This window comes from Sodiomyces alkalinus (genome assembly GCF_003711515.1).
Source record: "Sodiomyces alkalinus F11 unplaced genomic scaffold SODALscaffold_7, whole genome shotgun sequence".
Taxonomy (NCBI): domain Eukaryota; kingdom Fungi; phylum Ascomycota; class Sordariomycetes; order Glomerellales; family Plectosphaerellaceae; genus Sodiomyces; species Sodiomyces alkalinus.
In genome coordinates this window covers 93,303-115,019 of record NW_021167085.1, presented here as the reverse complement: position 1 = coordinate 115,019, position 21,717 = coordinate 93,303, and the positions used below count along the sequence as shown (strand labels likewise).

General features: G+C 52.5%; 5 protein-coding genes across 5 annotated transcripts; 3 read left to right on the top strand and 2 right to left on the bottom strand.

Annotated features, from left to right (window-relative positions):
• Positions 1-1,978: 1,978 nt before the first annotated feature.
• SODALDRAFT_351447 (hypothetical protein) lies at positions 1,979-2,791 on the bottom strand (the record flags this gene model as incomplete). The annotated part of the gene is made up of 3 exons (XM_028613537.1): positions 2,457-2,791; positions 2,238-2,382; positions 1,979-2,154 (listed from the first exon to the last, which is right to left on the bottom strand). Exons 1-3 carry the CDS (start codon positions 2,535-2,537, stop codon positions 1,979-1,981), a joined length of 402 nt encoding a protein of 133 aa, XP_028464885.1. The 5' UTR covers positions 2,538-2,791.
• A 1,041-nt stretch (positions 2,792-3,832) lies between these two features.
• Positions 3,833-5,076, top strand: SODALDRAFT_351446 (hypothetical protein). The gene is made up of 3 exons (XM_028613536.1): positions 3,833-4,246; positions 4,295-4,423; positions 4,497-5,076. The coding sequence occupies exons 1-3, from the start codon at positions 4,049-4,051 to the stop codon at positions 5,025-5,027; spliced, it is 858 nt and encodes a 285-aa protein (XP_028464884.1). The 5' UTR covers positions 3,833-4,048; the 3' UTR covers positions 5,028-5,076.
• A 1,249-nt stretch (positions 5,077-6,325) lies between these two features.
• Positions 6,326-7,968, top strand: SODALDRAFT_187636 (SWIB-domain-containing protein). Its single transcript, XM_028607108.1, has 4 exons — positions 6,326-6,478; positions 6,562-6,701; positions 6,850-7,374; positions 7,470-7,968. Exons 1-4 carry the CDS (start codon positions 6,466-6,468, stop codon positions 7,659-7,661), a joined length of 870 nt encoding a protein of 289 aa, XP_028464883.1. The 5' UTR covers positions 6,326-6,465; the 3' UTR covers positions 7,662-7,968.
• A 1,001-nt stretch (positions 7,969-8,969) lies between these two features.
• Positions 8,970-11,745, top strand: SODALDRAFT_324748 (hypothetical protein; the record flags this gene model as incomplete). Its single annotated transcript, XM_028609923.1, has 2 exons — positions 8,970-9,506; positions 9,595-11,745. The coding sequence occupies 2 exons, from the start codon at positions 8,970-8,972 to the stop codon at positions 11,743-11,745; spliced, it is 2,688 nt and encodes an 895-aa protein (XP_028464882.1).
• An 83-nt stretch (positions 11,746-11,828) lies between these two features.
• Positions 11,829-17,616, bottom strand: SODALDRAFT_360750 (hypothetical protein; the record flags this gene model as incomplete). Its single annotated transcript, XM_028614306.1, has 8 exons — positions 11,829-12,020; positions 12,295-13,370; positions 13,453-16,156; positions 16,202-16,430; positions 16,514-16,534; positions 16,628-16,861; positions 17,078-17,119; positions 17,465-17,616. 8 exons carry the CDS (start codon positions 17,614-17,616, stop codon positions 11,829-11,831), a joined length of 4,650 nt encoding a protein of 1,549 aa, XP_028464881.1.
• Between the last annotated feature and the right edge of the window lie 4,101 nt (positions 17,617-21,717).

The window sequence follows — 21,717 nt, the reverse complement described above, 5'->3', positions numbered from 1 at the left end:
TATTAAGAGTTACGGACATTAGGAATCTATTAGTATTATTACTAGCGTAGAAGGGTTAGGAGGTATAGGATAGCAGGCGTGTATCTAATATCGTATACCTAGAGGTCTTAATTCAAATATTCTAATAGTCACTTTACGGGGGCACGATATTAATAGTTATAATTATAGTCGTAGTATTCGTAGTTAGGATTCTTTATTATATAGCCTATAGTATAGGCGGGAGGAAGTAAATTAACTATATCCGAGCTATAAACTAAAAGCAAAAATAAAAGAATAACCGTAAATCCTCTATAAAACAGAAAAAAAAAGATAAAAAAATAGAATATAAAAATAAGCCCTAGTAGTAAAAATACGACCATATAGCTTTAACGCTCTACGGCCGGGATACTATTCTTAAAGGCTAAGATAATATTCTTATAGAACTATATTATATCTTTTTTCTACGCCGTTATTATACCCGTAGGGAGGAGGACGCCTAGGACTTTAACGTTGCCGAAAGTAATAGGCGCGGGCGTGGGCGCGGGCGTAGGCACGGTAAAGGAGGCGGTAAAAGGGGGGCCGGAGGGAGCGTACGTCACGGGCGGCGCTATAGTATTAATAAGGGGCGGCGCGAGTATTACGGTTATTCTAGATAGGCTAGCTATAATAGCGGGAGGGGGGGGAAGGGGGGGCGCGGTAGTCATGGTCTTCTTAGCCTTCTTCGACGAAGGCGTAAGAGTTCCTATAGTATTATAAATCGATTAGTTAGTATAGATGAACGAACGTTACGGCTATTTTCGGCTTACCTATAGGCGCGGCACGCTTTTTCCCTTTAGAAGAGGCGGGAGTAGCGGGAGGGGGGGCGATAGGAGTAATAGGCGCGGGACTACTATTAGCGGTAGCGGGCGGGCGGAGGGAATACTTACTACCCTCGGAATTAAAGTAGTAGTTATTATAGCTACCGCTAACGATATTCGGGACCGTAGAATAACGCGTAAATAGTCCGTCTTTATTACTATAATATTTATAGTCTTTCTGTATACTACCTACCAGAGTTATTATAACCGCCTCGCGGTTAGCCGGGCGGTTAAGGTTAAGATTTTTATCTTCTCGTAGCGCGAGGTCGCGCTTAAACTATTAATAGCCGTTAGTATATCGTATAAGTTAGCAGTTAATTAGTAGTTTATAATATACCTTAAGACCGCGTATAGTTATTAGCGCCTTAGTATCTTTATAGCCGGTATTATAAATAAGGTTAATAACCTCGCTACGGGTCACCGTATAACCTTCCTTTGCAGGTATCGTCTTTTAGACGCGCGAGCTGCTAGGGGAGGGGGCGGGCGGATTATAGGCGGGCGAGGTTATTAGCGGGGGGGCGGGCGAGGTTACGAGCGGGGGAGCGGGAAATATAAAGCGATCGCGATAAGGGAAAAAAAGTTCGTCCAGCTTAGACGTATAGCCCCTAAGTAGGCGGGGGGATTCTTCGGGCGTGGGCGACCGGGATTCCTATAAGGAGATAGGGGAGTCGGAGAGGGCGGGAGGTATACTACGAATTACGGTTAGTATCGTCGCTTTCTATAGGGTTAACGCGTATATTTATACCCGTAACTTACTTAGCGGCGAAGCTTAAGTACCGGAAGCGGAAGAGAGGGAGGGAATTAAAGGAATTAAAAAAAATGGTTACTTAGCGGCGATACGAGGGATAACGACGGTCGATTAATTAACGGCTTTATTTCTGTAAATAAAACGTTTAATATAATAAAGGGAAAACTGTTTTATCGCGATACTAAAATATCGTAATAAAGAAAGTCGTTATAGTGTAGAAAACAGTAAATAGCAGTAAAATAACAGGAGGCAGGCGTTTTACGGTTATTTTCGGTTATTTTTCGGTTATTTAATTATGGCGGGGCAGGTTATATGACAAGCCCCCCCCCTACCAAGGGGGGGGGGGGGCCTCCCGCAGGGACAAGCTTTACGGCGTTGCCCGTAGGGCAACCTGCTAAGCTCGTAGGGGAGGTGATCCACCGTGATGGAACCAGACCGGGTCGTGCAGAACGAGTTGATGATATCGCATCCTCCAGTTGTCTCCTATGCGCTGGTTCTGGTCGACTATGAGGGAGCTCACCCCGAGAGCCTCCAAGCGGGCTGCGATGGTGAGTCCCGCCTGTCCAGCACCTGAAGTACGGTAGTACCTAATGTTAGTGACTTTGTAAATTGTCGGCGGTCATCGGGGGTTAAGTCATAGAGTTTGGACGTACCGAGAATGATAACAGCCGGCTCTCTTCCGTCCTGCCACTCCGACTCTGCTTGTCGGCGCTCCGCCCAGTTCTTACGTCCAGGCTTATCCCCATACTCGACACCTACTGCACGACGCCCGAGTGTGGCCTCCTCATGGCCCCGAATCTGACGAAGCGACGTGTACAAAGTGTAAATCTTCCAAGACTCGCCCTCTGACACGAGGCGGATGACACCTTTACCCGTGCCGAGACGTCTCCAGAGTGAGGAAGACGGCAAGGCAGGGGCCAGGGGGTGGTTCCTTGGAAGTCAACCACGGACATTTTCGGCTCCCGGACCCTGTTCGACCGGTCGACTGCGACTTTCTTTAAACGCAAGCCGCCCTCAATGGTCGCGCAGTCTTCGAAGAATGGTTTTATCAATGGATCAATGGAACGGATAAGTTAATGATCCAAGTGGTAGAGAAGGGATCGATCGCTGCATCTTGTTTTGCGTAGTTTGATACGGTTGGTTTTCGATCCTGGAGTATTGGTGACACCATCTCCTTAATCGTGGAATAGGGGTTATGAACCAGGGAAATCTATCAAAGCCTCTGGGCGTATGCCTACTCCTTGATCCTGAGCCTGGCCTGTTGATAGATAAAGAAAACTAAATGATCATTGCAAGAAATACGAAACCGTATGTTCACATACCTGGCCCCAGCCAAATGAACTCTCATGAGATGGAATACCACTGTATGATACCACGGTATGCATAATGCAAGGGCTTTAGAGTCGAGAGTAAAGCACCACTTAGAGACCCGACACCAAGACATCAAACGGAAGGACTGGTCCCATTGCAAACTACAGGTCATGTTCCTGTCAGAGATACTGAGTTTGCTTCGAGTCTCGAATAAAAGCAAACCCGAACATGTTGAACCAGACTCCTGGGATGTGTCGAATCTCGGCGCGCTTTGTTAAATTCACCAGCAACTACATCTTCACTTTAGGCATACATGGAGCTTGTTTGACCAAACATCACATCAAAAATCCCGTGAAAAGAGTTGAATAGAGCCATTGGCCTCAAAATCGATAGATGTGAGACATCTTAAGCCGCTGGGACAATGAATCTCGAGTAGGGTTCTTAGGGTTGTTTACCAACTTGGGAACCCAAAAGGTAAAAAGTTAGAAAGCAACTCATTGTTTAGTAGTCTACGAATAAACACGCAGAGAGCAGCTAAGCATTGGTGCTCTTATTAACTTGGGCCCGTGTTACATTGTGTTTAATAAAGAGCATATTCTACGATATATTACCCTCAGGTAATCTTCTAAAGCCTCGGGTATAGATTTCGATTCTTTACCAAATTCACGTATTCGGCTTTCTTGTTTGCTCGTTTCTATTTCTATTGTCTTGGATATACATAGACTGCCATTTAGAACTCGTGCAGCCAAGAATGTAAGGGAATCACCTCAGGTCTGGACTCAAACTACATGAACAAAGACCATGCACCTTCCTGCAAGTATATTCACATTCAAACACTGCAATAAGTCACCGAGCCAACTGTAAGAGGCTACAATGGCACGGATATGCCCGTGGTGGCATCTTTGCAGTGAATCAGTATATTGATGCGCCAGTGACAATGGCTCTAGAGATCAGTGCTCTCTCTGCAATTCACGACTTCGCTGCCTGAGCTCATCTCCAGCATACGCCTCAGGAAGAATTAGTATTTATAGACCCCTTTCAGTGCCCTCGATGTCTCTTACATTCTCCAGCACCCTCAACTCGAGCACTTTGATCTTCCAGCACTGCACCAGAACACACACACGCCAATTTGCCATACGAAGAACCAACCACCATGACCAAAACCCTCAGGGCCTCGATGAGGTCCACCATCCTCTTGACCATTGGTCTCCTGGCCGTGATGTTTGGCATGTCGGCCGCTCTGCCTACCTCGAACAACACTGTCGGAGGCAACTCCGATCTCGCGGACACTTCGATCGACTCTGAACTCAGGGTTTGCCGACTGACACCTCCTTCCGGCCCATCGTTATTGGTGAGTGCGAGTGCATATGACCCATGAGAGTCCGCGCTGACACGGAAGGTAGAGAGCGGCGGCGACAGGGACAACGGAGGCAAAGGCGTCCTCCTTCAGAACGCCGACTCTGGTCCCGCTCGCTGGTTCCACTTCTACCACAGCTCCTACGATAACATGGTCTACAAGTCGGTCAAGGTAAGAAATGACGAGTCCCTGGTTCTGGAACATACACCTTCAGGGGGTAGGACGCTGATCACACGACGAGCAGATCCGAAGCGGGGAAACCGTCTTCGTCTCCCTCTGCGACGGCTTCGAGGGCCGCATCCAGCGCGGCACCGAGACGAACTGGGAGCGCAGCATCCAGAAGCTGGGCACCTGGGCCGAGTTCAGCTTCGACGAGGCCGGCCGGGACATCTGGGGCAACATCAGCGTCCTCGAGGGCTGCGACGGCGGTGTCGAGATCGCCACCACGGACGGCTCCAACGTCCGGAAGGGGTTCCGGGAGTACATCCTCGACGGTGCCCCCTCGAACGCCATGACGCGCAAGAGGAATGGCAGCCCCGTCATCGACAAGCTGGTGGGACACGATGCCAACAGGGCGGCTGATGAGTACATCCGCAGACGGCTGAACCCGTCCATGGTCGACATTAGCAATAACCAGCAGACTGCTGTGAAGTCGGGCAACATGAGGATGAGGTTCATCTTCCACCGGGGTTCGTACGAAGTTGGGGGTTTGCCTTGTCGGGGAGGGATTACGCACTTCCTCGTCTCACATCTCTGGAACGGTCAACGTTCATAGCATCAGTCTCGTAATATACTCACTGAAGTTGTGACAACCAGCTGCCGAGTTCCGTTTCCAGTGTAAAAGGATAATCTGACTGCATTGTAAATGTGCAAGACCGAGCCATCGTGATAGTTTTGTGTCGTGATAATTTCCGAAAGGAGGGTTTGGACGTTTTACGTTGAGATGGTGCGTCGTTTCTCAGAGTTCAAGTCATGGGAATGATTGCTGGCTTGGCCGTCGTCATAGGATCAGTCTCCTACGATCTGTATACTCACCGAACGGTCGACTACATAACAGATTCTAACAGAAAATGGACCCGTATCTCGAGCTGGTGATGGTGTGTCGTCTCCTGATTGTCCAATTCCGGGAAATGATTGGATGGGCTTGTTTGTTCGGGGGATGCGAGAGTGGAGTACGAACCCCAGAGCCCTGTAACTCGACGGAACCGTGGGTCGGCCCGGGGGTAAAGGGCTAGACCTCTGGACACGAAAAGGTACGTACTTTTTATATTGTGTGTCATGCTCCACAGACGAATCAGAGGGCAGATGTACCAGAGTACCTTCGTCGCGCGCCCACTGCCAGTTACTTCGTACTATTTGTATTCCGTGCTATTACTCTCTCCAGCCTCTCGCACGAGACAAAGAAGCACAAGCACACAGCACAAAGCACGACCACGAGCGACAACAAAGCATTTCTGCCCCTCCGCGTCTTTCTGTCTGTCACCAGCCTCAGCTCAGCCTCCAGGACTGTCTGAGCCACTCACTCTTGTTGCAGCCGCCACCATTCAACAACTTGGTTCTGCTCCATCGCAAGTCATTGCTGCAGCTTCATCGGACCTGCCCCTCTGCCCCTCTGCCCCTCTGCCCCTCTGCCGCCTCCCAAATCGACCACGGACCACGGACCACGGACTACAAACTTCTGACCTACCTGCTTACCTCCTTCGTACTTTGTACGCCTTTGGTCCGTTGGTTCTTTGGCGTGGCACAAGGCTTCAGGCGCACCCGTTTCGACTTTGTCGCACGAAGCTTTGCAGAACCCTATCCCATCTCACCGTCTTTGCCTCTCTGCCTCTCTGCCTCTCTACCTCTCTATCTCTCTATCTAATCTTCCCCCTTGTCTCTCTGCCCTGCGCTTGGTCGAAGAGCTCCCCTCCGTCCTTTCTGCGCAACTAAACCACCCTGCCTTGGTTGGCGCAACAGAACCCGGAGAACGATGGTCTGACGCCGGAACAGCTCTTCAGCCTTGATCGTCTTTGCAAAGACCTTTATTTCTTGTTTTTATTTCTCTTGAAGGCAATTCTTGAAAGCAATCCATTTCCTTTTCTCTTGGAAGCTCCGCCGTTGCTATTATTTTTGCTTAATTCTAGCTTGGAAGTACACATTTCCTTTTTTCTTTGCCTTGCTCAGGCAACAACCCGAACGCCTCTCGTTTCAACGACGAGCATACCGCCGTAATGTCGCGCCCTTGTAAGTTTTACGATATATAGCAATTTCTGGGAGCTGCATTCTAGGCCCTCCCTGGTGTTCTCTGCTGACTGCCAGATACGCAGTAACCAAAGACGAGGAGGTCCGGTACACGGCCATCATCGACAGCATCCTGGCGACGGCGGACCTGAACACCGTGACACGCAAGAAGATTCGAGCTGGGTTGGAGATGGCGCTTGGTGGGAAGGATTTGAGCGACCAGAAGGTACGTGTCTGTACTGCGGCTTCTTCGGTGAAGGGTTGGGGAGCTTCTCAGAATTACGGCGGCAAAACAAACTATTTTATAAAACGGGTTTTGTCGTTTTCACGGTTTTTCTCTGCCCCTGCTAACTTTCTCTATTCCCACCACACAGGACGCTATCAAGAGATTAATCGAGGAGCGCTTCGATCGCCTGGCCAGCGGCGCAGCAGACGAAGCCGACGCCACGGCGGTAAAAGCCGAAGCGTCAGCCACGAACGGCCACAGCGGAGACGGGGAAGGAGAAGAAGAAGAAGAGACAAAAGTGCATGCAGGCGATGAAGAAGAAGAAGACGCAGAAGGGTCCAGCGAGGAGGCGGACGTGGCTGCTTCTTCGATGCCGGCTCGCAAGAAGCAGAAGCGGTCCGAGTCGGAGGAAGACGCCGACGCGCGGCTCGCGGCCGAGCTCCAGGCGCAGGAAAACAAGCTCGCCCGGACGCGGATGACGCGGGGCGGCAGCGTGGGAAAGAAACGGAAAGCGCCGCGCAAGAAGAGTGGCAAGAAGGCGCGCCATGACGATAGCGACGGCGGCGGCGGCGAGGGGAGCGAGGAGTCGGCTCCGAAGCGCAAGGCGGGCGGGGGGTTCCAGAAGCCGTTTACGCTCAGCTTCCCGTTGGCGCAGCTGGTGGGCGAGCCTCAGGTGGGTGCCTTTCCTGTCCTCTTTCCGCCTCTCCCCCCCTCTCTCTCTGTGTATGTATATGTATCTAACGCATCAACTATGGTTCCTGGTCACAGCTATCGCGACCGCAGGTGGTCAAGAAACTGTGGGAGCATATCAAGGCGAACGAACTGCAAGATCCCAGTGACAAGCGACAGATTCGATGTGACGAGATGATGCACGCGGTTTTCAAGCAGTCCAGGGTCGACATGTTTCAGATGAACAAGATGATTGGCAGTCATCTGTATCCGGTGGATGAGGAACAATGAAAAAAGAACAAGGATGCGAGATGGGCGCTGGAACGAGAGGGAGAACACAAAGACAGAGAAGTGGAGGAGACGAAGAAGAGACAGAGAAGAAGAATGGCGGCGATACTATCTCGAGACGCGGCACCCGCACCCCATGGGGGGAGGGTCAGGGGGAGGGCGGCGACACAAACCGGTGAACATGTAGCGAGGGTTACCCGGCGTTTGGCAGGGCAGGACAGGGCAGGACAGGGCAGGACAGGGCAGGACAGGGCAGGAAACTGGTGGGGGGTTTGGTCCATTCTGGCTGGTGTTTTGCGCTTTTTCACTTGCCACTTCGTTTGCTTCTCAACATTTTAACGGCTGCTTTTGCTTATGGCTCTTATTCCCATGCTTTCGATTTTTACCCTTGCCGGAATGGTTTTACCGAGCATCGCGGGGGTGTGGCGTTGATACTCGAAATAAATTGCCGAGACCCTTTGCACGGGGAAGTGATTGTGAGTTTACACTACTACGGACACATGCAGAGGGAGGGGAGATGAATATAATTGCAGTAAAGATCACCGACACTCGGAACACCATCCGCATATACATAAACTGACGACATCAGGTATCCGTACCAGAGGGGCTGAGTCATCATGAATTCATCGACCCCGTTCGTTGCACGTGCTCTCGGTGAAGGACCCCGCCACGAGGCTACCAGCTTTGCTTCCGGATTAGCCTCTGGGTGTCTTCTTTCCGTCTCTGCTTCTTTGGATTATCAATTCAATTCAATTCACCCCACGCTCACCTCCAACCCAATTTTTTTCCCTTTTTTCTTTTTTCTTTTTCCACAACACCCAAGAGGAACGCAGTATAGCGAGTCTCGCTATTCGGGGTCTACCAAAGTCGTTGTCTGTTCCTAACAGACAGCGAAGTGCCTAGTCCACTTTTTTCTTCTTCTTTTTTTCCTTTATTATCTTGGACCCTGAGTCACTCGGCGGCGGCGAATTTGGTGGCTTTCGACCACACATCCAGATCCTTGCCCTTCGTGACGCAACGAAGAGGAATTCCATTTCGGTACGGACACTACTACCTATTTCTGCCTCATTCTTGAATCCGCTTAAAAAATTTTTTTATTTTAATAATTTTTCTACGCTTTTCGCATCCTTCACTTCCTTTCTTTCTGAACACGTTTGTTTATTAATATTCATCTCATAGCGCACGGCACTTCATCTCACCTCGGTTCTTCCTCTCCTTTCGTCGGCAAACTGCCAAGCTGCTGCTGCTGCTACTGCTGCTCCTGCAAACGAATATATTGTATCCTTTTCTGCTCGCTCCCACATACCACCCATGGACTCGACTCAAGCAGGCGTCTCTACAGCCGCACCCGCCCCGGAAACCAATCGAGGTCGAGGGCGAGGACGAGGGCGAGGGCGGGGACAACCAAACGCCAGGGGCGGATCCGGCGGTGCTGGTGGCGGCGCCGTTGACGGTGGCGTCGAAACCGGCAGTGTCGACAATCACCCATCCCGGGGTGGACGCAGGGGACGAGGAAGAGGAGGCAGCAACACCAATACCTCGAAACGCGGACAAGGCCAAAGACAAGGAGAACAAGGCGGCATCTCTGCCCACACACACACACCACAAGCTGCCGTAGCCGTAGCCGTAGCCGTAGCAGCTCCTACGCAAGGAGATGCGCCTCCTCCCACCACCGACGGCAAGGCCCCAGAGGGAGCCCCCAGTACGGCCGAAGGTGACGAGATCTGCTTCATCTGCGCCGACCCCATCAAGTTCCACTCCATTACACCATGTAACCACAAGACTTGTCACATCTGCGGTCTCCGCATGAGAGCCCTGTACAAGACGAAGGACTGTCCACATTGTCGGGTATGCTATTTTTTTTTTTCGTTTTTCTTTTTTCTTTTTTCGCTTGTCTTCCTACTACTTACTGCGACATCCCTAACTCTTACCCAAGACCGCCGCCCCCTTTGTCGTCTTCACCGACGACCCCTTAAAACGCTTCGAAGACTACACCGACGACGACATCACCAGCTTCGACAACAACATCGGCATCAAGTACGCCAACGAAGAGATCGTCGGCGACACCGTCGTCCTCCTCCGCTACAACTGCCCCGTCAGCGACTGCGTCTTCGCCGGCCTCGGCTGGCCCGACCTCCACCGCCACGTCCGCTCCGTCCACGCCCGCAAAATGTGCGACCTCTGCACCCGCAACAAGAAGGTCTTCACCCACGAGCACGAGCTCTTCGCCGACAAGGAGCTCGAGCGCCACATGCGCCACGGCGACGACCGTCCCGGCGCCGTCGACCAGACCGGCTTCAAGGGCCACCCGCTCTGCGGCTTCTGCGGCTCCCGTTTCTACGACGACGACAGGCTCTACGAGCACTGCCGCGAGAAGCACGAGCGCTGCTTCCTCTGCGACCGCCGCGACTCCCGCAACCCCCACTACTACCTCAACTACGACGCCCTCGAGAAGCACTTCCGCAAGGACCACTTTCCCTGCCTCGACCCGGAGTGCCTCGACCGCAAATTCGTCGTCTTCGAGTCCGAGATGGACCTCAAGGCCCACCAGCTCTCCGAGCACGGAAACTCCCTCTCCAAGGATGTCAGGAGGGATGCCCGCGTCGTCGACATTTCCGGCTTTGACTACCGCCAGCCCTATCAGGAGGAGAGGAGGGGCGGCAGGGGCGGCAGGGGTAGGGGCAGAGGTGGTGGCGAAGGCGGCCCCAGCCGGAGAGAAGGTCGAGAAGGTCGCGAAGGTCGCGGTCGCGGTCGCGATTCCAACGCCGAACCCTTGCCCCCGAGCTCCGCCCAGCCTCTCCGTCGTGACGAGCTTGCTTTCCAGCGACAGCTCGCCATTCACTCCGCCCAGTCTGTGACCCAGCGCTCTTTCGGTGGCCAGCTGTCCAACTCCCCCGCCCCGTCTCCCGCGCCTGCGCCTGGGCCTGCCCCCGCACCTTCGACATCACGTCCGCCCAACGGTGCCGGTAGTGCCGGTGGTGCCAGTGGTACTCGACCTGCGAATGGTACTGGTGCTGCTACCACACCCGCACCACCTGCCGCCACTGCCACCGCCACCGCCACCGCCGTGGGAAACACCCCTCCACCCAGCGCAGTCGACCTCTCCTCCCTCCCGCCCGCCGAAAGGGCCCGGATCCTCCGCCACAGCGCCGTCATCGAACGGGCCTCCAACCTGCTCGGCCACGACGCGGCCAAAATCGCCCAGTTCCGCAACCACATCTCGTCCTACCGCTCCGCCCAGCTCTCGGCCCCGCAGCTCATCGACGCCTTCTTCTCCCTCTTCTCCGACACCTCCTCCAACGCCATCGGCACCCTCGTGCGCGAGGTCGCCGACCTCTTCGACGACAAGACCAAGGCCGCCGCCATCAACTCCGCCTGGCGCGACTGGCGCGCCATCAACGAGGACTACCCTTCCCTCCCCGGCCTGGGCGGCATGCACGGCGCCACCACCTCCTCTTCCGGTTGGGCCGCCGCCGCCGCTTCCTCTTCCTCCTCTCCGTTGTCAGCACCCGCCCAGCCCAGCACCGCCTCGAACCAAAAACACTCCAACCGCGTCCTGCGTCTCAAGAACAGCACTCGCGTCCCCGGCTCGCCCGCTTCCTCCGCCCGACCCCCGACATGGACCGTTTCCACATCCTCCCCGCGACCTGCCCCCCCTCCCTCGCAAAATACCTTCCCCGCCCTCCCTCCCGTGTCCTCCTCCGCATCTACCTCTACCTCGGCCTCCCGAACCCCAACCTGGATCGGCCCCAACACCCACAACACCCACAACAACACCCACAACAACAACAACAACAAAACCAGCAGGTCACAGCCTCCTCCGAGGCCTCGTGGCAACGCCAACGGGGCAGACGCCTTCCCTGCGCTCCCCCGGGCGCCGAAACCGTCCACTACCATATTTGGCTACGGGACAGGTGCGGTAAGGCGGGACTTTGGCGTGCAGCGGGATACCGGGTTTAGTTGGGGCGGCAACGACGGCGGCGGCGAGGCGAGCGAGAATGCGGCGGAGCGGGAGGAGGCGGGAGAAGAGACCGGTGGGGGGAAGAAGAAGGGGAAGAAGAAGAAGGTTCTTGTGCAGTGGGGGTGAAAATTGATGCATCTTACCCCGTGTCAGGGTTTGTGGATAGCGGTGACTTTGCCGTTCAGAAGTACGAATACATACAAAAAGAATCATGAGAATTGAGTCGAACGGTGGTCTCGAAAGCTGTGCCAGCGTGACTGAAGCGCGTTGTTCAATGTATCGTCCGGGCTGATGCCCTGTATAACAAAGCCGGGAAGCGTCGAATCCAGATATATCCTTGGCCTCTTTGTTTCCCTCCAAATAGAGAGGGGGCTCTGGTAAAACTTTGAACGGAATCGAAGCTGGCAGCAAAACAAATCACAAAGCATTTTATATAGTAGTAGCAATAACACTGACAACAGAAACGACAAGACAACGAGAAAAACGACACCGACGAACCAACAACGAACCAACAACGAACCAACAACGAACCAACAACGAACCAACAACGAACCAACAACGAACCAACAACGAACCAACAACGAACCAACCACACGACAACCATCGTAAAAGCACAGGCTACAGCCCCGCCGGCTCATAGTATTCCTTAAACCTATCCGCCTTATCCCATTGCACCTCCCACACAACATTCCAGCAGGCCAGCAGCAACTCCGGAAACCGTACGGTCCAAAAGGAAAGGTACCCCTCGGGCAACGGCCCCACGGTCCGCTTCAGCGAGTCGGACATGTCCTCGTAGTGATTCCTCTTGTTGCGGAGCGCGCGGAGGAGGTCGAGAAGCCGCGTGCCGGTGTACTTGCGCTGCTTGCCCAACGAGTCGACAAACTCGCGGGGCAGGTGGCGCAGAAAGTCACCCTTAGTCGCAATCGGGGCATATTCCTCCAGCTTGAGCAGCGGCTCGCTGGGCGGATCGCGCGGTTCCTTCTCAAAGTGGTCCGACACGTCGCAGAGGAAGGCCAGCCGTTTCTTGGCCGACCAGAAGAACGGGTGCGACATGACGTCGTGCGTCGTGGGACGCGCCTTGGGGTTGCTGTCTAGCATAGTGCGGATCAGGTCCTTGGCCTCGGACGCATAGTCTCCCAGGACCGATAACGGGCTGAGGTTGTGGTTGCCCTTGCGAATGTTGACCTCGCGCATGTACCGGTCGCCGCAGTCGAAGGGGTGCTGGCCGTTGCTCAGGACGTAGAAGAAAACGAGACCCAGACTGAAGATGTCGATGGACCGCGTGGCACGCCGGTTCGGCAACAGGTCCGAGTTGACCAGAGGCGTGCCCGACCCGCTGTTGATGCTAGCATCCGTGAGCGGATCTTTGTCGTCGTCCAGGAGCAGCTCGGGTGCTCGCCAGCCCGTCGTGCCAGCCGCCCGCCCCGTCGTGGCGCCAAAGGATGACTGGCCTCCTTCAAGCTTTTTGCACAGACCAAAGTCTGACACGAGGAGGCGAGCACGACCGCCTTTGTCCATATTGACCAGAATATTCTGAGGCTTCAGGTCGCGATGCACAATACGGAGGCTGTGCAGGTGGTTGATTCCATTGGCGATCTGGTAGAGCACCGCGGGCAGGTCGGCCCTGCCCGCCTGGGCCAGTTGGGGGAACCGAGAGGGCCTCTCGACAACGTCAGCCAAGGAGGCAGCACACCGCTCAAGTGCGATGTACAGGAAACCATCTCTGGCCTCTTGTGCGTAGTATCGAATGACTGCAGGCTGGTGTTAGCTGTGAAATCGCAGGGGCGAGACGAAGGGGGAGGGAAGAAAAAAAAAAAGAAAGGGGGAGCGTACCATTTGGGTGATCGTCGCTCTCCCGAAGCAGACGAGTTTCTTGCGAGGCAATGTCATAGAACTGGATGAGCATCCGCTTGACGGCCACCTCTCTGCCATCAAACCGACCGGCAAAGACAAGGGTGCCGTTGCTGCCCGTGCCCAGCTGATGCTCCATGTCCACTTCGATGCTGCCGAGCTTGAACACAGGACCGGTAACCGATTGCATATCGTTCGTGATCGTGACCACGTCCGGTTCCAGCTTGGGCGAGTTGCCGAGTCTCTTGGCGTTTTTGACGGCATCCTCCACGGTGGTGGCCGCAGGTTCATCGTCACGGGATGTCGAGATGTCCCTCTTCTTGGGACCATTCTTTCGATGCTTGACCCCGCCACGTCTGCCGCGGTGGGCTTTGCCTTTCTTCTTCTCAGGGGGCCCGGCGGCGGAGTTTTCGGCATCGATCTTGGCCGCCGGCTTAGCGGGCGAAGCAGCCAAGTCGGGTGGCGGTGGCGGCGTGGAGGACGGAGACGGGGCCTGGCCGGAATTGCTCTTCTCAGACAAGCCGCTATTTTCGGTACGCTCCGGGACAGCTGTCGTGTGCTCGTCGACAGCGGATGGCTCGACCAGCTGCTGCTGCTGCTGCTGCTGCTGTTGTTGTTGTTGTTGTTGTTGCTGTACTTGTTGCTGCTGGGCCTTCTCTTCCGGCGTGTCGTCGGTACGTGGGTCGAGTGCAGGTACCTCAGCGTGAACAGAGCTTCCGAGTGCGAGATCGGCAGAAACCAGGTCACCAGGCTTGGACCACTGCTCCCGTTGCAGTAGGAACTTCCGCGATTTGGCCTTGGACCATCGGATCAGGTCCTTGTGGTAAAAGAAAAACGAGAGGACGAGAATGCTGATCAGGACGGGGTTCTTGAAAAGGTCCACGAAGCTGTTGGCGGCTTGTTGGGGAATCGACCTGACCTTGGCGACGATGGTCGGGCCGTCCAAGTCGTCGGGAACGAGGGTGGGCAGGGTCGAATCGTTCTCGTGATCGTCAACAGGCTGCGAGACGGAACCCCCGGGAAGGGTCGGTGGATAATACTGGGGCCCCTTTTCCCGGACCGAGTCAAAGCTGTGACGGCCGATCATAGCGGCGGACTTTTGGTTCTGGGTCAGCAGGCCCCAAGGCCGGTCGAGCTCCAACCACTGTCGCAGCGAGGTGAGGGCGGGAGGGGCGTCCACGATGAGCGGGTACGACAAGCCGGACAATGCGTACCAGCTGCCTGCGCCGGTCTGGTTCAGGAAGACATGGCTGCTTCGGAGGCGAGCAACGTCGTCATTCTGCGGCGGCGGGATGGGCTGCGGGAGGACGAGGAGATCCGGGTTCTGGTCGGGGGTGACGCCCCAGGGCCGGCAGACGTCAAAGACGCGGGCGACGGGCGAGTCGAATTTGTCGGCGAAGATGAGACGCTCGTCGGAGGCGTCGAGGTCAAAGGCGTAGACGCCACCGTCGTGGCGGCTACTGTGGTAGCGGTTGTCGAGGGTCCGGCGGTAGGTGGACATGAGGTCGCGGTCGAAGTTGTTGGGGGTCCACTCGGCGTAGCGGAGGTTGGCAATGGCGCGACCGTCCTTTCGGCTGATGGCGACTTCGTACTCGGTCCGGCCGAGGGTGATGGTGCCGGTGGAGCTGCACTCCTCGCGGTCGAAGTCGTAGATACCGCTGGGACGAAGGCAGCTCTCCTCCTCGTTCACGTGGGAGCCGCTCGATCCGAACCACTTGAGGACGCGACCGGTCGAGGCGTCGATGGTGATCATGGTGGTCTTCTTGGTGCCGGTGTAGATGACGGGGGGGTTGTCGTTGGCGAGCGGGGAGAGCTCCTCGACGAGGCTCTTCATGGTCAGGCCGGTGGGGAGGATGGCCGGGTCGGGGGCGCCGGGCATCCAGATGTAGAGGCTACCGTCACGGGTAGGCTCGACGGCCCAGACGTAATGGTCGACGGGGTGGTGGTCGTCGTCGAGCTCGGAGGTGTTGAGGCGGTGGTGGACGGTCTCTACCATGGGCTGGTCAACCTCGAGATGCCAGCGGACGGTGCCGGTCTGGCGGTCGCTGGCGTAGAGGTCCCCGTCGACGGTCGCCAAAAGGACGAAGTCTTCCACTTCCCATTCCCCCAGACTCCGCGCACCAGGCTGCGTAGAGATCCCAGACCCGGACCCGGTATCGGGGCGGGTGATGAGACGATGACTGGAGGGAGGTGCTCGTACGGACTGAGCCGGAGCCAAAGTTGCGACGGCGCGCGCATCGTTTTGGTTAGGGGTATTGTTGTTTTTGATATAGTTGATATCGTGGCGGTTTGGGATTTCGAGATGGATGTTGTGGTTTCTCTTGTCGTTTCTGTTTATGATTCTATCTCCGTCTCTGTTTCTGTCCTGACTGCGTTCCGTAGTCTTCTTTTCGATGACAGCCCGCTCTTCTCCCGACAGAATTATGGGGTGGCCCGTATGGTCATCGCCCTTGGAGGCATCGGACGGGTGGAGCCATTGTCTGTCGGCGGCGGGGAGGATGTGACGGGCGAGGTCGTCAGGTTGAACTTGGGCTAGGGGTTGGGCGTCGGCGCGTCGTTGCTGCTGCTGAGCTTCGGCGAGCGGGAGGTAGGTGAAGAGGAGAACGGCGAGGGTGAGTAGACATTTCGGGGAACCGAGCCCCCCATCACCTGGTGGCCGCCGCGGTGGCATGTTGGGATGGGGAAGCTGATTGTAGAATCACATTTAGGCCTGGCAAAAGAAGAAGAGAACAAGAACCGATGACGGAATCAATGCCGCGCCATTGGGCTGGGAACGAAGCAGAAAGAGAAAGTCCGAGCCGAAGGAGGTGAGAACAAGAAACGACTCGAGAAGACGGGAAAAGGGGGCGTGGCTTTGTAAGGCAAATGGTGTTGGAACGATGATGATGGCGCTTCGCTGGGGTCCCAATGTTTTGTTCGCTAGGTGTCGTGCCCTTGAGTCCCTGAGGACTTGAGTCCACCTGAGTCCACCCCCGAACAATTTAGTGCGGCCTGAAAGAGCCACTGTGGAGGGACCCTATAGACGTTGGGGGCCTGAACCCACACAAGGCAGGCAACAGGATTGCTTGGACGATTCGATCAAGATGAATGTGTTAACGTGGATGAGAATACTTCAAACCGATAAAGACGTAGGTAGGTCAGAAAGAATATAGAGGACAGAGGATGAAGGAGGAGGAGGAACTGGAGGGACTGGAGGAACTGGAGGAGGAGAGGTGAGGAATCGAAAATGATTCGAAAGAATTGATTATTCAAGATTATGTGAAAAAGATTCCGTGTCCCAGGGCCAAGGGAAGGACCGAAGGGGTCGGGGAAGGAAGGGCCCAGGGCGAGAGCCAAGGAGTGGAAGGCACGGGTGGGTGTGACGATACTGTCCCGTACTCCGTATGAATATCTGGGCAGAAAATAAAGGAAGGAGATGGATCCATGAATACCTTAGATTGATTACGCGGAATTTGTGATTATCTATACGGACTAGGTACTTCGCATTGGCACGGCTTTCCCTACCAGCTATCCGTTCACCCAAAGTACCTTCAAAGTAGGTAGGCAATTCCTTCGTAGTGCCGAGGAGGCTGGAACAGACCAGGCCAGTGGCTGGGTGTTTTATCACATGATCTGGAACGAATAGTATTCGCACTTGGAAAAGGCAGCACTGAAACATGGCATCCGTGCACTGTGTAAGTGGGGAGGGATGTGGAGTACCCGAACTTCATACTCCGTAAGGTACCTCACAACGCAGTACTCCGTACGTACCTACCTAACGACCACCTGTATCGAGATACGCCGAGATTCTGCGTCGAAAATAACGCTAGTGTAGATGTCGTCTTGTTTTCCTTTCTTTCCACTCTCTTCACTCGCGATTTTACTTTTGTTTTTAACTCTATTGTTCTCATAGACGGGAATCATCCTCTTGCAAAGCATACACAGAGTTCGCCACTTAGTGCGTGGAGCAATAGGGACTAGTAGACGGCCTACCAGCCCCGACGATTTTCCCTACATCTGAGTGGGTGTACCAATGCTACGACGGAGGGAACTCCCGCGACAAAAGGCTTTCCCGCCGCCCACCAGGCGCTCGCACCATTCCCGGCTGATTATGGTACGAACTTCAACGCATGCGAAAAGACGGTTCCGAGGACCGAAAAGATGCATCGGGATGTTTTGAATCTGACTGAGATAGCTACCTTGCCGGTTGCGAGATTAGTTGTTTGTTCGAATGGCTTGACTCTGGACACAGAAGCTGTTAATTAACCCGGCCTCGTCACGTCACCTTCATCCGAACTTGTTTCTTTTTTCGTTTTATTTTTTTCTTCGTCCCTCGCTTCCCCCTCGACGCGGCGAAACCGTGAAAGACAGTGGTCTTAATTGCCCCCGAGTAAGCAACTGTCAGTCCACGAAAAAAAGATCGGCAGCAAAGATCGGCACAGCAAGCATCTCGAGACCCAAAGACTGGATTAAAGATGCAGATGTCATGGCTCCTCTAGGCAGCGGCCCATGAAATACGTCTGCCTAATAGCCATTCACACCCCTGGGCTTGAAATTCAAAAGCCCTATCCTCCGCACCAACCCGAGGTGCAGGGAAACAGGGAAACTCATATGCAGCATTCCAGGTCGGTTACGTTTCTGGTGGTTTCGAGATGTCTGTCGAACAGACCGCAGTCTTTTCGGTTACGTAATAGGCCGGATTACCAAGAGTATAATCCGGGTGGACGCTTACAGAATCTGCACTATATAAAATACGGTGGCAGCGTTTCCCTGACGGTCTGAGATAGTTATATATATATATAATTGCCTTAATTAATTTTGACTTATTTTATAACGATTTTAACTACGCTTTATCTGATAATTAAGAGTCTTACTTACTAAGTGAAGATATACCTATTTTACCTACCCTTTTACTATTACTACCGATTTTAGAAGCTATTTAGCTACGCCGATATAGCGTATTAATCTATAAATAACTATTAAGATATCGTACCTTAGCCCTATTACGTATAAAACCTATAAGGATTAGGAGCTCTAGCGACGCCTATACGAATCGGTTACTACCTATAATAACGTATAGAGGTTTCTCCGCCTAGTCGATCCGACTTAGTCCCCCGAGGAGCCTATAATACCAGATTACGGCTCTTTCCCCTCTATAACACCTAGGCGTACGCCTATATAATATCTCGACCTAACGGACGCCGGCCAGAAGGCGTATAACGTCGAAATCGCGCGCTAAAAGATCCTATAAACGTAATACGATAGCTACCTAAAGGGGATTAACGCTATACTAACCTAGCAGGTTAATACTATCGACTAAAGCCGTAGATAACTACTACAAGGAGGTATATCTTATAAGGTATACGAAGCTGTTAAATACGATACGGATTAGTACCTAGCCACCCGCTAAACCGACACCCACGAAGAGTATATCGAGTGTGCCCGTTACCCTACGAATAGCCTTAAAAAGCTCGGGGAGTAGTTAGATAAAAAGCAGCTACTACTATAAAGCTATAAAGATACTAGTTCGAAGCCCGCTATATATATATATAGGTTATAGACTTCTTTAAAGGTATACGCCCCTATACCGGCCGCGATTAGACTAAGGCTAAGGGCCGCCTAGTGGATAACCAGGTAGTTATACCTGAAGACCTTTACACCCTTAGTCAGAAGTATATTAACACTAGACTTAAAGACTAAGGAAAACGCGGTAGCCACCGCGCTATAGTATTCCTTATACTATACACCGGAAGCGAAAAGGGTAAAAATACCTTAGAGGCCACGGCTAAGCCCCGTAAAAAGGGCGGCCGTGGGAAGAATAAAGCTAAGAATCCCACTACCGCGGTATCTACAGCCACACCTTTAGCTGCTTTAGCTACTTCACCTGCTTTAGCTAACCGTTCCTCTTCTGAACGCTGCTAATCTGCTTTATAGAGAGGTTAGATCTACCGCGTATACGCTATACCTAGCCACGATACTAACGCCTACTTCTATCTATTCCCGGATACGGTATATAATAATTGGATACCCTTTAAGAGTATTAAAATAACCGTTTAACGGATCCTTAAATACGACCCCTCGCTGCGCGCGGAAGTGGAAGAACTACGCGCCGTAAAGAAGGTAAAGAAGGATATAAGCCGGGACTCTATTATCAAGGAATAGGCTATAATACTAGGGAAAAGATACACCGTAACGGATAATACTATTCGGACTTAATAGTTATATATTATTAAGACTTTAACTTAAGGAGGAAAAGAAGACTTTTCCCCCTTTATACTAACGTAGTAGTTTAGTCTCGCCGAGTACTCGGCGATCCGAGCGTATCTCCGATCCTATATAGTGCTAATCCATAATACTACTCCGTTCCTTATACTACCCCCTCTCTAATAGGGTTAGTCCCTTAGGCCTATTCTATTCCCCTTACCGGGCAGAACGTGCGTGTGACTCTAGCCTTATACGAACTCCGCTATCCGGTTAGCGCTTATAATTAGTCGGTACCGGTAAGGCTATATACCTCCTTCTAAATATCACGACTTCCTTCCACGTATTATTAGGTAATTAGTAAACCGTTAGCGGTAATTATATAGCCGACTCGCTTATTAAATACTATTCCCTTTTTTAGCGTCCCGCGTAATAGCCGGCGATTACTCGCCGCGTTTTATAATATCGCGCTTCTCGCTATACCTTCCTTTATTATCGTGGTGTATAGTATTACTAAATTTATTCTTACTATTCTTTATACTTACTCCCTATCTAGCCGGATTCGTAATTAAGGCGACTATTCGCCTTATAGATAAAAGTTCTCGTAGCTCCCCTATAATTATTCTTCTTTTCTTTCTTTTCCTTATATAATTCTTATTCTTTATATTATGTTTTAGTTTACTATATATTTATATTTATATCTATATTATAGCCGAATAATCGCTATTATATCCTTTTTATTTCCTAATATCGACTAATCGCTAATATATCTCTTCTACTTAGCGTCGCACGCGAGTTACGCCGTATACCTTATAATACCGGCGATAGATAGCTAAGAAGTTTGTCTAATAATCCGCTTTACGGTCGTTATATAGCCTCTCTAGCCACCGATATTTATATAGATTATATTAACTACTCTAGTTCTAATTTATATAGGTGCGTCGTCTATGTACGCTTATACTAGGCGTGTATATCTATAAGTTTATCCTTACCTTCGCCGAATATTCGGCTTCTAAAGCGTTTTTGGATTCCCGATAGCCTTTTAGGAGCTACCCAGACTATTTAGAATATTATTATTAATATTCTTTAAAAGGAGGCTAATAAGAAATTAACGCTAATTAGTTGGCGCCGCTTTTATTTGCGGCTTTAGGCTATATATAAATAGTTCCGTAAGGCTTTAGATCAAGCTACTTATCCCCCCGCCGCCGCTACTATTAACCGCCTTATACTCGATAAGCTATTATTAATTCGGTCTTTATTAACTATTAACCTAATAATACGGGTTTATACCTATTATTCGCCGTTTAGTCGGCTTATACTAACCTCTTCTAGGTCGGTAACCTTTAAGCCGATAAGGCCTATTCCCTTATAGGAATAGTTACGCCCCCTAAGGACCGTAGCCTTATTACCTTTATCACGCTACGGCGTACTATCTATAAGCTTTATAACGCGGATATCGAAGAATATCCCGATAAGCGTACGGCTTAAGCCGCCGGCCTTAACTAGCGCGGTATAAATATATTCCCTCGCCTACGGGGTTTAGCCGCCGCCCTTATAAATATTAGTAAGTCCTATTATCGTCCCTATATATTCGCCGCCTTCGCCGGCCGCCGTATTATTACCCGTAGGCCCTAGATTCACGTCCCTTCGGATAATAAGGAGAATATCGCTAAGTAATCGCCGCCCCCCGCCGCTAGTATCGCCTCCCCTACCGCTAGTATCGCCTCCCCCGCCGCTAACGTCGCTTCCCCTATCGCCTCGCCTATTACCGCTAATAGCCCCGAGGTTAGCACTAAGCCGTCGCCCGTAACCGCCCCTTCTAAGGAGGAGGAGGAGACGGAGGAGGAGGGTACTAAGCCCGACTCCGATAATATTAAAATAAAGGATACTAATCCCTCAGAGAAGGTTATTATTATTAGCAGCGATAATAACTCCTTTAAGGGTTTTGATAACTAAGGGATGGGTTTTTCTGGTAGCCGTAAGCGCTATATTAATAGGGTTAGGGGTTAGTCGTCTTATAGTCGCCTTTTAGCGTTATTACCCCTTATATATAGCTTTTCCTTACTT